Below are 12,670 nucleotides of genomic sequence, written 5' to 3' on the forward strand. Positions count from 1 at the left end.
TTACATATGAATCCATATTACCCAAGAAAATGCACTGTTCATTTAAATATAGAAAATTATATCAGTTTCAGCCGCTGTCAATCACCATGTTCTGTAGCCTAACCACTACCATATGATCAGAGGCTCATTTTCCACGCAACTACAAGGCAGACAGTGTCCTCTACTGGCAAAAAAAGCATACAATGTCAACTGAAGCATTCTAAACTCCCAACCAAGAGATGGCAGTGAACTTAATTCGCTCAAAATATTTCTTCCAACGTGTTGTCTTGGGTTTCATCTGTCAGGTCATGTGGCGCATGAGTGTGTTTTCGGCATGCAGAGTGTGAACATAAATGGTTGCACACTGCTTGCATGTTCACTGTAACTTCAACGTGTTGAAGTTCAGCTATGAGGAGTGACCGTTGTGAAAAATAGATATTTAACGTATCTAACGTAATATAATTTATATTCACTGTCTTTAAGTAGGGAATTAGGAGGCATCATGGTGAAGGAACAATTTAGAGAGACGGATGTGGCCAAAAAAATGTAAGTACCCAGGTTAGCCTAGCTGAAAGATTAGCCGGCCAGTGTTGTTGCCTGTCTTACTGGAACTAACTTAGCTTTCAGTTTCTGGTCATCCAAAAGTCAGAATATTTTACATTCTTTGCAGCATTAAACGTGACTCATTCCCAGACCCATTTCAAGGATTATTTTTTTGTTTGCTCAAAGCATTTATCACTACTCAAAGCATTTACCACCCTGGCTAACTCTCAAGCTTGCACGTTGGACTGTAAACGTTATGTGATCCACAGTTAATCCATACATCTAATAAAACGTTCTGTTAAATTGTCCTGTAAAACATGAAACCGTGTTTAAAGCATCATGGTATTGTTAATCGCTCATTTGAAATGTGACAGCCCAACTAGGCAAGCACATCTCGGGTGATTAGACATGCTGGTCCATTTCTGTCTGAACTGAAGTGCTGTGCTGTTGATCTATGTTGGACGTTAACAAGTCTTCCTTCCCACTATACAGAAGCCACATCTGTTTTGGGATGAAATCTGCGGAACAGATGCGGCAGCAGGCTCATATTCAGGTGGTCAGCAAGAACTTGTACAGTCAGGACACCAGTCACACACCACTCGCCTATGGAGTCCTGGACCATCGCATGGTAATTGCCAAACCCTCTTGCCACATAAGCATTTGTTGGTGAATCTTTGCTTGCGTGTGCACATATTCCAATTGATTGATTGGCAATTACGGAATATTTGGCTTGTCTTCATCTATTCCAGGGCACAAGTGAAAAGGACCGACCATGTGAAACGTGTGGAAAGAACTTAGCAGACTGTCTGGGTCACTACGGATACTTAGACCTGGAGCTACCCTGCTTTCATGTTGGATACTTCAAAGCCATCATAGGAATCTTGCAGGTCAGAGTTGTATTGCTTTTTAATGTTCACTTTGGGAATCCGTATTGATTATTTGAAAGCTGTCATGGCAAGTTGGCAAAGACAAAGGCAGTACTAAGAATGCATTGATTTGGCACTATCCAAACATCCAAAGTAGCACGATTGCATTAATATTTAGGGATTTGTTTTATACCGTAGTCACTAGTTTTTCACAATACAAATTGTTTTGTCTTCATGGCATAATAAATCAATAAGCTGGTCTTCACAAAGTTATTTGTGAATATTAAACTGTATGAATATTCTGCACAACTTTAGCAAGGGTTTTGTCACAATTTAAACTGGTCTTTTGTTCACAGATGATCTGTAAAACGTGTTCCCATATCATGCTGTCCAAAGAGGAAAAGCTCCAGTTCATGGACAACCTCAGAAGGCCTGGTCTGGTCTACCTTCAGAAACGCGGCCTGAAGAAGAAAATCTCGGACAAGTGCAGGAAGAGGACTGTCTGTCTGAACTGCAATGCATTCAATGGTACTGCTATAGTTCTAAACACACCTGTGCAGAACAATTAATGGGGGATTGTGGCGACTTGCCGTTTGGGACAACTCGGTGAAAACAAACGCATGGACAATTGATATGAATTCAAAAATGGCACAGAATACTCTAGCCATAGTTGGCTCATTAGTCCACAAGCCGGTATTTTGTAGGGACACTCACTCAATCCAGCTGTCATCAACTTCAGACTATAACGCTTTTGCCGTTTTATTTAGCTCATCAGAATAGTTGTATGACATCTTCAGTGAACATATACAACTATGTGGTTTGGTTTTCATTAAGTGCAGCTCATAGACAAGAGGACTTTTTTATCCTCCATATGGTGAAGATTCCTTTCCCTTAACCTTGGCACACCAATTTGACATCACAGTGGCATTTGCTCTGACTTATTTAATACATTTAGTGGAATCTGTACAAATTTACTCAAATTTACTCATACAGCCATGTAACATGTTATACAGCCATGATAAATGAAACTTTTCTTGAACATCCAGGTCTCTAGAGTGCTACCAATTTGGACCAAATCTGCTGTCTCTTCACGAACTAAGCGTTTGTTCTCCTTTGACTAGTGCTGCATGGTGCACCAAAAGTATCGCAATACGCTGAAATTAGAGAACGTCACAATATTTTTAATAGTATCGATACTTTTAAGAATGACAGTCGGTGCTCCCCGCAGCCTATGTGTCTTTTCTCCTCACACACACACAGATTTTAACCTGCAGCTGTCATGTGATGAGAAGCGAGACATGGCTGCTAGTTTAAGTGAATCAGTGAGGGTTGAGCAGAGTCTAGGATCGCCACTGATGATGAATGATCACACAATATTCAATATTACTAATGGGGTCAAGGTGGTGGGGGCCCCCAAATCAAATCAGTACTGTCATTCCCGGTACATGCTCTAACAACAGCTCAGATACGGAAAGTATATGGAGAGCGATAAAAAGGTGACCTTGAAATTGTGGCGTTAAAGGTGGTGCGATGAAAAGTTTGGGTGCGCCTAAATTTTGTGCTGGTGCACCTAAATAAAAAAAGTCAGGCGCACCAGTGCAACCAGTGCAAAAAGTTATTCTGGAGCCCTGATGTCTGTCCTGCCAGCCCAGCGTAAGCATAGACATCTTGTTTTTGGAATGAAATAAATAGCACTGTCTTAAAATCAGCGATGACCATTGTTGTTGTCCTCTCTTCTGTTCTGTTATCAATACATAACTGTTTTTTATTTGTGGTAGGTTCGGTGAAGAAGTGTGGTCTGCTGAAGATTCTTCATGAGAAATACAAGACCACTAAGAAGGTGGTGGACCCCATAGTATCAGAATTTCTGCAGTCCTTTGACATTGCCATCGAGCATAACAAGGAAGTGGAGGCTCTACTAACACGGGCTCAAGTGAGTATTCTGAGTAGTGCATTTTGATCTCTTGTTTCTTTTTAAGCAGATTGGGGAACATTTTTGTTTAACCTGCAATGCATTAGAATAGTGAACTGGCTAGATTAAAGAGTACAAAAACAAATGGCTGATGACAGGTTGATAACCTTTTCTTTTCTTGGCCCATGAAATTGATAGGCATGATCCCAGACTTGTGCTGGCTAGCGTGGCATTCAGTGTGTTGGCAACTTTGCATAATGTGTTCAAGTATGAGCATTCTCGGGGGAACTACTGTATGCATGTAGCCTAAATAACTTGTCATGAGATTTTTGTCGTAAGGAATGACTTATGCCACATTTTTCTCTTGCCCTTTATGTCCAGCATACGTTTGACGTGTTGCCATTCCGGTGTGTCTATTTGTTTTGGGCTGCAGGAGAACCTGAACCCGCTGGTGGTCCAGAATCTGTTCCGGAGGATTCCGGCAGAGGACGTGCCGCTGCTGCTAATGAACCCAGAGTCGGGGAAGCCGGCCGACCTCATACTGACCCGGCTGCTGGTGCCGCCGCTCTGCATCCGGCCCTCGGTGGTCAGCGACCTCAAGTCTGGCACCAACGAGGACGACCTCACCATGAAGCTCACAGAGATTATCTTCCTCAACGACGTCATCAAGAAGGTACCCACTTTCCTTCTGACCTAAGGGTCTGTTGTAGATTGCAAGTGTGAGTTTTGCCCACTTTGTGTCCCCTTTAAAAGGGAGAATCATTTCGACTGTGCCTGAATGACCACAGTTTAAACCTTTACCTTAACATACAGTATTTACCTCTTATTGATGTTTTGGGCTATAAGGCCTAGTTGTGATAAGTAGACAGCAAAGAAATATTTTGCTCTATGTACTGCTACAGTAATTTCCGGTGTATTAGCTGCATTGTGTATAAGCCGCAGGACAGTGTTTTATGCAAGTTAAAAAAACAAAACCATATTAATACCATATGTATATGTATATGTATACAGTATATACTTTTTTGATCCCGTGAGGGAAATTTGGTCTCTGCATTTAACCCAATCGGTGAATTAGTGAAACACAAACAGCACACAGTGAACACACACTAATCCCGGTGCAGTGAGCTGCCTGCTACAACGGCGGCGCTCGGGGAGCAGTGAGGGGTTAGGTGCCTTGCTCAAGGGCACTTCAGCCGCGGCCCACTGGTCGGGGCTCGAACCGGCAACCCTCCGGTGACAAGTCCAGAGTGCTAACCAGTGGGCCACGGCTGCCCCACTAAATTTTAGTCCCCACCCATATTAACTGCCCCGTGTATTAACTTCATAGCTGAAGAAATTTTGCAAAATCAATGTATAAGCCGCAGCTAATAGTTGGGAAATTACGGTATGTAGCTTTTGCATTTGGTGAAAAAATGAAGGTGAGGATTGGCAAACTTATTTTCCGTGACTTCTCTGTAACCTACTGTTACTTGGTGTATAATGTGCAGGTACTTGGTGCATTCTTGGTGCGCATTGCTTTAAGCCATGGTAGTGTGCGTTGTAGATTTGTGTACACCGCCCGCATACCCCCCAAATCCCTCACATTTAATTATATGGAGAAATGTCATTATTTACGTACTTTTAGTCACAAAACAATGCAAAGTTTTAATCATCAAACAGCCTTTGCTTAATGTGTCCTACCGTTTTTGCAACATAATAAGCTGTCATGAATCAGCCAACACTATCTGTCTTTATGCTGCTGCTGTCCTGCTTTTTCTCTGTTATGGTTAAGTCGGATGAAATAATGGATAATGACTAATGAAACGCAGCATGTCATTTGAAGAATGTCTGACGCAAATCTACAGCTTTCATTCCCATGGCCTTAGATGAAAAGTCAACCATTGTTATGTAACTGTAAATGGCTACAGTAATTTCCTATGTATTAGCCACTCTGTGTGCACAAGTAAAAAAAAAAATAATAATATTAATACCATATTAACTGCCCCCGTTTACTAGCTGAAGGAATTTAGCAAAATCAATGTATAAACTGCAGCTAATAGTTGGGAAATTACGGTAGTGAATATAGAACAGATGGAGAAGAGGACATCTAAAAGTTCTGTGTTATTTTGTGCAGCATCGCATGACTGGTGCGAAGACCCAGATGATCATGGAGGACTGGGACTTCCTCCAGCTGCAGTGTGCCCTGTACATCAACAGTGAGCTCTCGGGCATCCCCCTCAACATGGCACCCAAGAAGTGGACCAGGGGCTTCGTGCAGAGACTCAAGGGCAAACAAGGTCAGTGACAGCGCATCGTCAAATACAGATGAGCACAATGAAAATGTTCACTTCATGAATCTCTAAACTAAAAATGTACTTCAACACGCTGACTGTCATTGAAGGTGCTATGTGGAGTTTAAAGTTTAAAACATTGAAAAAAATAAAATGGCAACAAGATGTGACAACCGTTTTGAGTTGACATAATGCCAAAAGTGCCTGCGCTCTGTGCTGCCCATAGGTCCCTTTGAATACAAACTTAACATGCAACTTACCATGCAACTTAGCATGCAAACCATACCATGTGAGCTGCTGCATTAAATACCATGCAAATCGGTAAAAGAAGGCCATGTGTCTGCGTTCAAGACAACTCAGAGTTTGCAGAATTCCACAGAGCTCCTTGAAGTTGTTTGGGGAAAAACATGATTGAAGTGTGATCATCATTGGGTCAATGAGGCTACAATGGATTATTACAGTGGCAGTAGAGCTACAGCAGCTAAGTGTCTATTGGAGTACTGAATCATGTGATGTTTATGGGTCTAATATTGCCAGTGACAGGGATTCAAGATCCATCCAGTTGGTTCATGGATAGACAAGTCTCCTCATCCTGTTGTAAATGTGAAGTGATGTGTGCTCTTGAAACGCTATAGACTGTTTGTACCTGTGTGTGTGTGTTCATGCGTGTATTAGGGCGTTTCCGTGGAAACTTGTCAGGAAAGCGAGTGGATTTCTCAGGCAGAACAGTCATCTCTCCTGACCCCAACCTGCGGATTGATGAAGTGGCTGTTCCCATCCATGTCGCCAAGATTTTGACCTACCCAGAGAAGGTGAAAAATCTACCTGCCACAAAGACCATGTCACACAATTTTCAATGCCTAAAGCATTTAACACCCAACAGTATAATAATTTATCAATGCATCCAGCATCCAGTAATATAACCATGTACACTGGCCAAATAGCCAAATTTGATGGTATCCTTAACAGAAAAAAGAGGTTCTTATAATGTTTCTCTGAAATACTTTGAAGCCAACAAGCCTCCTTTGAAAACCGCCCCAAGCAGCTTCATCTTTTCATCTGTGAATATAGAGCTGATAGGTTCAAATCTCTAATTTCATTTTATCAGTCTAAAAGACATTTCTCATAAAATATTGCAACTTTACAATATACTTTTTTGCCAGATCTAGTCTGGCTTTTTTTTCAACAGTGGATCCCTCCAAGGTGCACTCTGTTCTCCAAAAAGTGGCCGATGGTGTGATCAGACATTGATGTATTTTAAAAGTCTGGTTCTAGTCATACTAACACAATAATTAGATTTTTTTTCTGATACCAAACTACAGAATGACTACTTTTCTCTGTGACACATGGGTGCCATGGGTACCAAGAAATCTAAACCATAAACAATCTTCTTAAACGGATAGCTCTGGTCCTTGATTATTCTGTTTGAAAGGGACTTATGATTGGCTGAATTGCGTTCGATGGCGTTATAAAATCCAGCACAAACCAGTGTTTCCTCTAGATTTTTTTAGCAGTGGGGGCAGGCCGGTCCAAACACAACCACAGCCTTTATTTGGTGTAAATCATCTCTATTACTTTCTTTGGTTATAGTCTGTGATTCATTCACAATTAATGTAGGCTCAAGTTCACAACTTCATATGAAACTTTTTTTGTACCGTCGCCACATTTGCAAAATTACTATTATCCCATTTACTTTCATTACTAACCTACCAGTCGATATTTTTAAAAAAGTAATTACCTGCATCAAATCGCGATTGAGTGTGCATCTAATGTCTCTCGGCGGACTTCCACTCCTCCAAGTTTCACTTTCGCTGTCATTGAGAGCTAATATGCTACTATATGAGAAATACTTTGAAGTTACAGTACCTTTGAGTCGGATCAGCTCCAAAAATAATGGGTTTTCCTTAGCCTGTTCTATACCTTTCCACCAAGTTGTGTGAATATTGTACCGATAGTTTTTGCGATGTTGACAGACATAGACTACTTCACTGCAGTAGCCTATGGCGCAGTAAATGGAAGCTCTTGATACCGCATGCCACTAACGTCTATAAAAACAATATATTTATGGAATAAAACTAGACAGGTACCTCTGATTAGCATTGCTGTTTATTGTTAAACTGTGATGCTATGAGCACCAGCCAGTGGTGGGCACTTATAGCCTACCATGCACCCGGACAATATTGTGCGCCTGCCCTAATTCTGAAGCAGTGGCCACCGCTACAAAATGAAGAGGAAACACTAGTAAGAAAGTTAATGTTTTTACAATAAACTAGGCTACATCAACACATGTAGAGTGAAACTGGACGGGCCTTAATAACCTAACAAGTTCTACTTATTGTTAAATTGCAATGTGAGCGGCTCACAGTGGGGGAGGATACGTCGGCAGGATAATTTAAAACGCAACCGCAACAACATTGTGCTACGGCCCTGATTCTAATACCGTGGCAGCATTGATTTTGCCGTGGCGGGCTGCCATCCCAAAATCAACGTAAAGGAAACGTTGCAAACATACAATTTGAGCGCATTTCATTCTATATTACTGCGGTACCACAACTTGATGTTACTTGGCAACCATTCTGATAGAAGAAATAATATATTATATATAATAAATATATTTCTTGGTAGAAATTCTGATAGAAGAAATAATATATATATTATATATATAATAAATATATTTCTTGGTGCCAATAATTGTGAGCAATGTGTTTTCATTAAAAACATAAAAAGACTTTTCCTAATTTTTTTCATTGTGAGATTACAATAAATCACAAACAAATTATTTTTTATACCAGTTTTAGTCAACTTTAGCAGAGGTGCCAATAATTCTGGAGGGTACTGTATGGAAGTCCTTTGAGACCTTTATGCAGTACATTTATGTGTTTTTTTCCTGTCTGCAAGCTATGCACAGACAATTTACAGCAGGACAGATGCATTAATCAGACATGGTTTTATTACTCTGCTCTTTAGTTGAGCCTGTATTGTTAAGGCATTAGTGATGATTAGAAGAACACATGCCCTGCAGGGCTGTTTGCTTCAATCCTCTAACCTTCCATTTAACCTTTAATGCTTGCACTCTCATCATTCTCAACATTGTCCATCCTAGGTGAACAAAGCCAACATTGAGCTGATGAGAAAGCTGGTGAAGAATGGACCAGAAGTGCACCCTGGGGCCAACTTCATCCAACAGAGACACAACCAGATGAAGAGGTAGATGAACAGGCCATGCTGTCAGTGTCACTTTCAGTATGGAATTGGCCTTTCCCTGCTGAAAACGATCCCAAGGCTGTTCATTAGGCTTAAGCGTCAATGAATAGCCTTCTGGTTCCATTAGGTGTTGTAATATCCTTTGATAGATATTTTATTGTCATTTTACACAGATACAACGCAACATTGTTTGGAACAAACCTGAGATGCCCACAGATAAGCTATACATAGGACATCAACTCTGGTAGCTTCTTAACAATGCCTAGCAAGTACATGTTAACAAAACCTTAGTTCTAAAATGTCCCTTGGGCTGAAAAAAGTATCTACTGTATCTATCTATCTATCTATCTATCTATCTATCTATCTATCTAGAGTGCAACCAATAATCTGAAGTGAGACCAAAAATTTTCATTTGTCACACGAGTGCACTTAAAAAAATTCAGTCTAACTCTGTGCATATACAATTGTGAGAGAACCCCCTTGAAATCTGTGACTGTGTAGGATCAGTTGTGTAATTTGAACACACAATCTTAAAAAAAAAAAAAAAACAGGAAAATCATTGTGTGGTTGTCAATGTTGATATTGTGGTGGGCCGCCACAAATAAGTCAATGTATGGGAAACACTGACTGGTGTACTGATCCTAGGACTAGTGAAGTTGTGTAGTAGTCTGTACTATCCATTAGATTGAGAAGGTGACAAAAAAATGGTCACACATATACACTTGTGATATTAATATGCTTTGTGAAAGTGTAATTTTGAAGAGGTTTTGCTGTCATCATCACTGATTTAACTATTGACAATAAGTCATGTGCTTCTACAGTATGTCGGTTCCGAACACAAGTGGCATATTTTCTAGGTTTTGTACATGTCAGAAGAAAACTTCTTAATAAATTGTATTTATGGCCATAGAACCTATAAACAACCACTTTAAGACACTTTTCCATTGTGAGGTAAAGTTCTGGTGTCTGGATGCAACTTGATGGTTGGTTGGGTTTCCGTTTTGGAGAATCTTTTTGGTTTCTTTTTAAGGGTTGCCTCAATATTAACATGATATTCTTTTGCTACGCTCTCCCCTCGCCAGGTTCTTGAGGTACGGTAACCGTGAGAAGATGGCCCAGGAGCTCAAGTTTGGCGACGTGGTCGAGAGGCACATGATCGACGGTGACATTGTGCTCTTCAACCGACAGCCCTCTCTGCACAAGCTCAGCATCATGGCTCACATCGTGAGTGAACCCGGCTATGAGTCCTATCTCGGCACTGAATGTCAATGCTATTCGTCAAGGACATTGTTGCTCTAACTATAATTTCTGAGCCATGCTTTGAAACCGCTCCCCCTTGAGCCTTTTCAAAAGACCCGTTGCCTACGTGTCTGGGCTTAGTTGTCTGTTCTCTGTCCGCTAGAAGACTCCCCTCTCTTAGAAACATATACCGAAAATGTATTTCCCGTATAGCCGCCTCGGTCATGTTTTGTCTCTCACTTTCTGTCTGAACTTGTACCCCAGGCGTGCGTGAAGCCTCACAGGACGTTCCGCTTTAATGAGTGTGTGTGCACCCCCTACAACGCCGACTTTGACGGCGATGAGATGAACCTCCATCTTCCCCAGACGGAGGAGGCCAAGGCTGAGGCCCTGGTGCTCATGGGGGTGAGTTCCGGAACTGCGGTGTCGCGCCAGTGTCTGTTTACTCATCTAATTGCCTCTCCTGTGACAGTCTGATGCGTATGAGGACTTATGCTAGTATTTAGGCAGACTAAGTTTCTGCACCAACTTTGACATCCAACTTTGATTGGCCTAAACAGGCCTTGCTGACAAAATCAAAATGAATGCCTTATCCCATTGATGTATCACAAATCATATGATGACTATTAATACACCTAAAATTGCTTATATTTCTTCAGTAGCACGTAATGATTAAAACCTTTTTGTCCGACAAATTTGAAAGGAAAACCACTTATAAAATGACTGGTTTTGTTCACAGTAGTATGTAGTAGTCACAGCCAATTAGAGCCACAGTCAGACCTCACATTCAACAGTCTATCCCCCCCTACTTTCCCTTTGCTCTCGCAGACAAAAGCCAACCTGGTCACACCAAGAAACGGGGAGCCGTTGATTGCAGCCATTCAGGACTTTCTAACAGGTAAACTTTGTTTCCGGCCAGCGGGTCATGACAGCCAATCACACAGACCTGCTTTTTGTCCTGGGGTTCGAGCGCCAGCACAGACAAAAATGAACACTCGCCACATGCAGTAATTCTTGATCTCAGCAAAGGTGTGGGTGAAACACAGTCAGTGCTTTTCTTCATTTTGTGCACTAGAGACTAGAGTGAGCCTGTGTGTGGTGGAGGTCCCATCTTGAATTTCCCCTTGGGGATCAATAAAGTATCTATCTATCTATCTATCTATCTATCTAATTATTATTGCAGTAGTTTTCAATGCAATAAGTCTATTAGCTTAAACTTACTCAGGTGCAGTTACTATGAACTGAGCTGTCCCTTTAAATCGTAATATTGAAAGCAAATTCATATTTGCCCTATCAACACATTATCCAAAACTGAATGAATGAGAACTAGAGCAGAGGAGCAGAGAAAACTGTTTCAGTTTCACACTCTGTCTAGAGTTTAGACAACGGTCATAGCATATCCTCACCACAGTTAAATATTCTTTATAAAAAGTACTCTGGACTTTGATTGGTAAGCGGAAGTGTATCCATGTGGAAATGAGATTAATTCAGAGGAGACAAGAGGACAAGCCGGTTATTATGTTCAGTGTCGAGAGCAGCACGCATTTTTTATATTTAGCCTCGAAATCTCAGACATTATTGAAAGAGATTTGAATACAGATGAGGTGACTGCAATTTATTCACCAGGAGCCAGTGATTATGTTCGAGAGCACCTCACTTTTTTTATATATTATCCTTGAATCATCTGAGATTTTTGACACAGATCTGAATATAAATTCAAACTTGTGTACTCTGCTCCGAATATAGAACAGGGTTTTTGTTGAATCCTTGAATGTCTTAACGTTGGTCAATGATTTCATCTTCATGATGGTTGGTATACATATACATATATGGCCAAATTTTAGGGCGTGTCCAGTTCTCTTTTGCTAGTTTGAGGGCTGAAGAAGTGATCAGACGCCATGTTTCAAAAGGGCTGTTCTTACATTTCTTTAAGCATGGCTGTGTTTTGGGCGTAACATCCATTAAACCAGTGTTTCTGAAAGTGTGGTCCGGGGACCACTGGTGGTCCGCGAGCAGACGTAGTAAAATATAGGCTAGATGAGTTGTTTGCAATATTGAACCAACTTGAAATCAACTTGTATCCAAACAGTTCTGCAACATTCTGCCTATGTAAGCTATGCCAGTTTAAATCATATGAATTCTCTGACACAATAAGCAAGGTGCAAAGACACCAGTGCAAATAAGCAAGGTTGTTCAGTGAGTAGGTCTATTGTGTAATATACTGTTGTAGGTCTACTTGTTTTTAAGATAGGTGGTCCTTGAGGGTTTTTTTTATTTGTTAAGTGGTCCTTGGTCTGAAAAAGTTTGAGAAACACTGCATTAAACCAATCTCTTATTCCTGTTAAAAGCCAGTAGTGTATGTACCATGGCGCTATGCTACCACAAGGACGACTAAACGCATCTCGCTTGCTTGCTTGACCATCTATGCAACAGCAGGATTCCACTAAAGCTTGCTTTGCTATAGTAGACCTTCTTTATACTGAGTGGGGGAACTATTGTCTGTAATGAAACACCAATATTAAATCAACTTGTTCTTGATGTTCACTAATATATGCCTTTATATATTAGTGTCACTGGATATCCATCAATAACAAGCTGATATATATATAGACCATGGGCTTATCTTTTCACTTAGCATGTACTATATATAACAGCAT

The 12,670-nt window shown here is 40.8% G+C and overlaps 1 protein-coding gene across 1 annotated transcript in view; it reads left to right on the forward strand.

Annotated features, from left to right (window-relative positions):
* The first annotated feature begins 336 nt into the window (after nucleotides 1-336).
* polr3a (polymerase (RNA) III (DNA directed) polypeptide A) overlaps nucleotides 337-12,670 on the forward strand; it is a 41,432-nt gene continuing 29,098 nt past the window's right edge. Inside the window, exons 1-12 of the mRNA XM_076298116.1 lie at nucleotides 337-525; nucleotides 1,015-1,150; nucleotides 1,272-1,409; nucleotides 1,745-1,916; nucleotides 3,167-3,321; nucleotides 3,734-3,973; nucleotides 5,414-5,576; nucleotides 6,246-6,382; nucleotides 8,674-8,777; nucleotides 9,857-9,998; nucleotides 10,278-10,418; nucleotides 10,842-10,911. Coding sequence (XP_076154231.1) covers nucleotides 482-525; nucleotides 1,015-1,150; nucleotides 1,272-1,409; nucleotides 1,745-1,916; nucleotides 3,167-3,321; nucleotides 3,734-3,973; nucleotides 5,414-5,576; nucleotides 6,246-6,382; nucleotides 8,674-8,777; nucleotides 9,857-9,998; nucleotides 10,278-10,418; nucleotides 10,842-10,911 — 1,642 coding nt within the window. The 5' untranslated portion in view covers nucleotides 337-481. The remainder of the gene's footprint in view (nucleotides 526-1,014; nucleotides 1,151-1,271; nucleotides 1,410-1,744; nucleotides 1,917-3,166; nucleotides 3,322-3,733; nucleotides 3,974-5,413; nucleotides 5,577-6,245; nucleotides 6,383-8,673; nucleotides 8,778-9,856; nucleotides 9,999-10,277; nucleotides 10,419-10,841; nucleotides 10,912-12,670) is intronic.

The sequence above is a fragment of the Alosa pseudoharengus genome, unplaced genomic scaffold (genome assembly GCF_046254945.1).
Source record: "Alosa pseudoharengus isolate Yale_2024_CS ecotype anadromous, Long Island Sound unplaced genomic scaffold, YU_APseudo_1.1 YU_APseudo_1.1_scf_21, whole genome shotgun sequence".
Classification (NCBI taxonomy): domain Eukaryota; kingdom Metazoa; phylum Chordata; class Actinopteri; order Clupeiformes; family Clupeidae; genus Alosa; species Alosa pseudoharengus.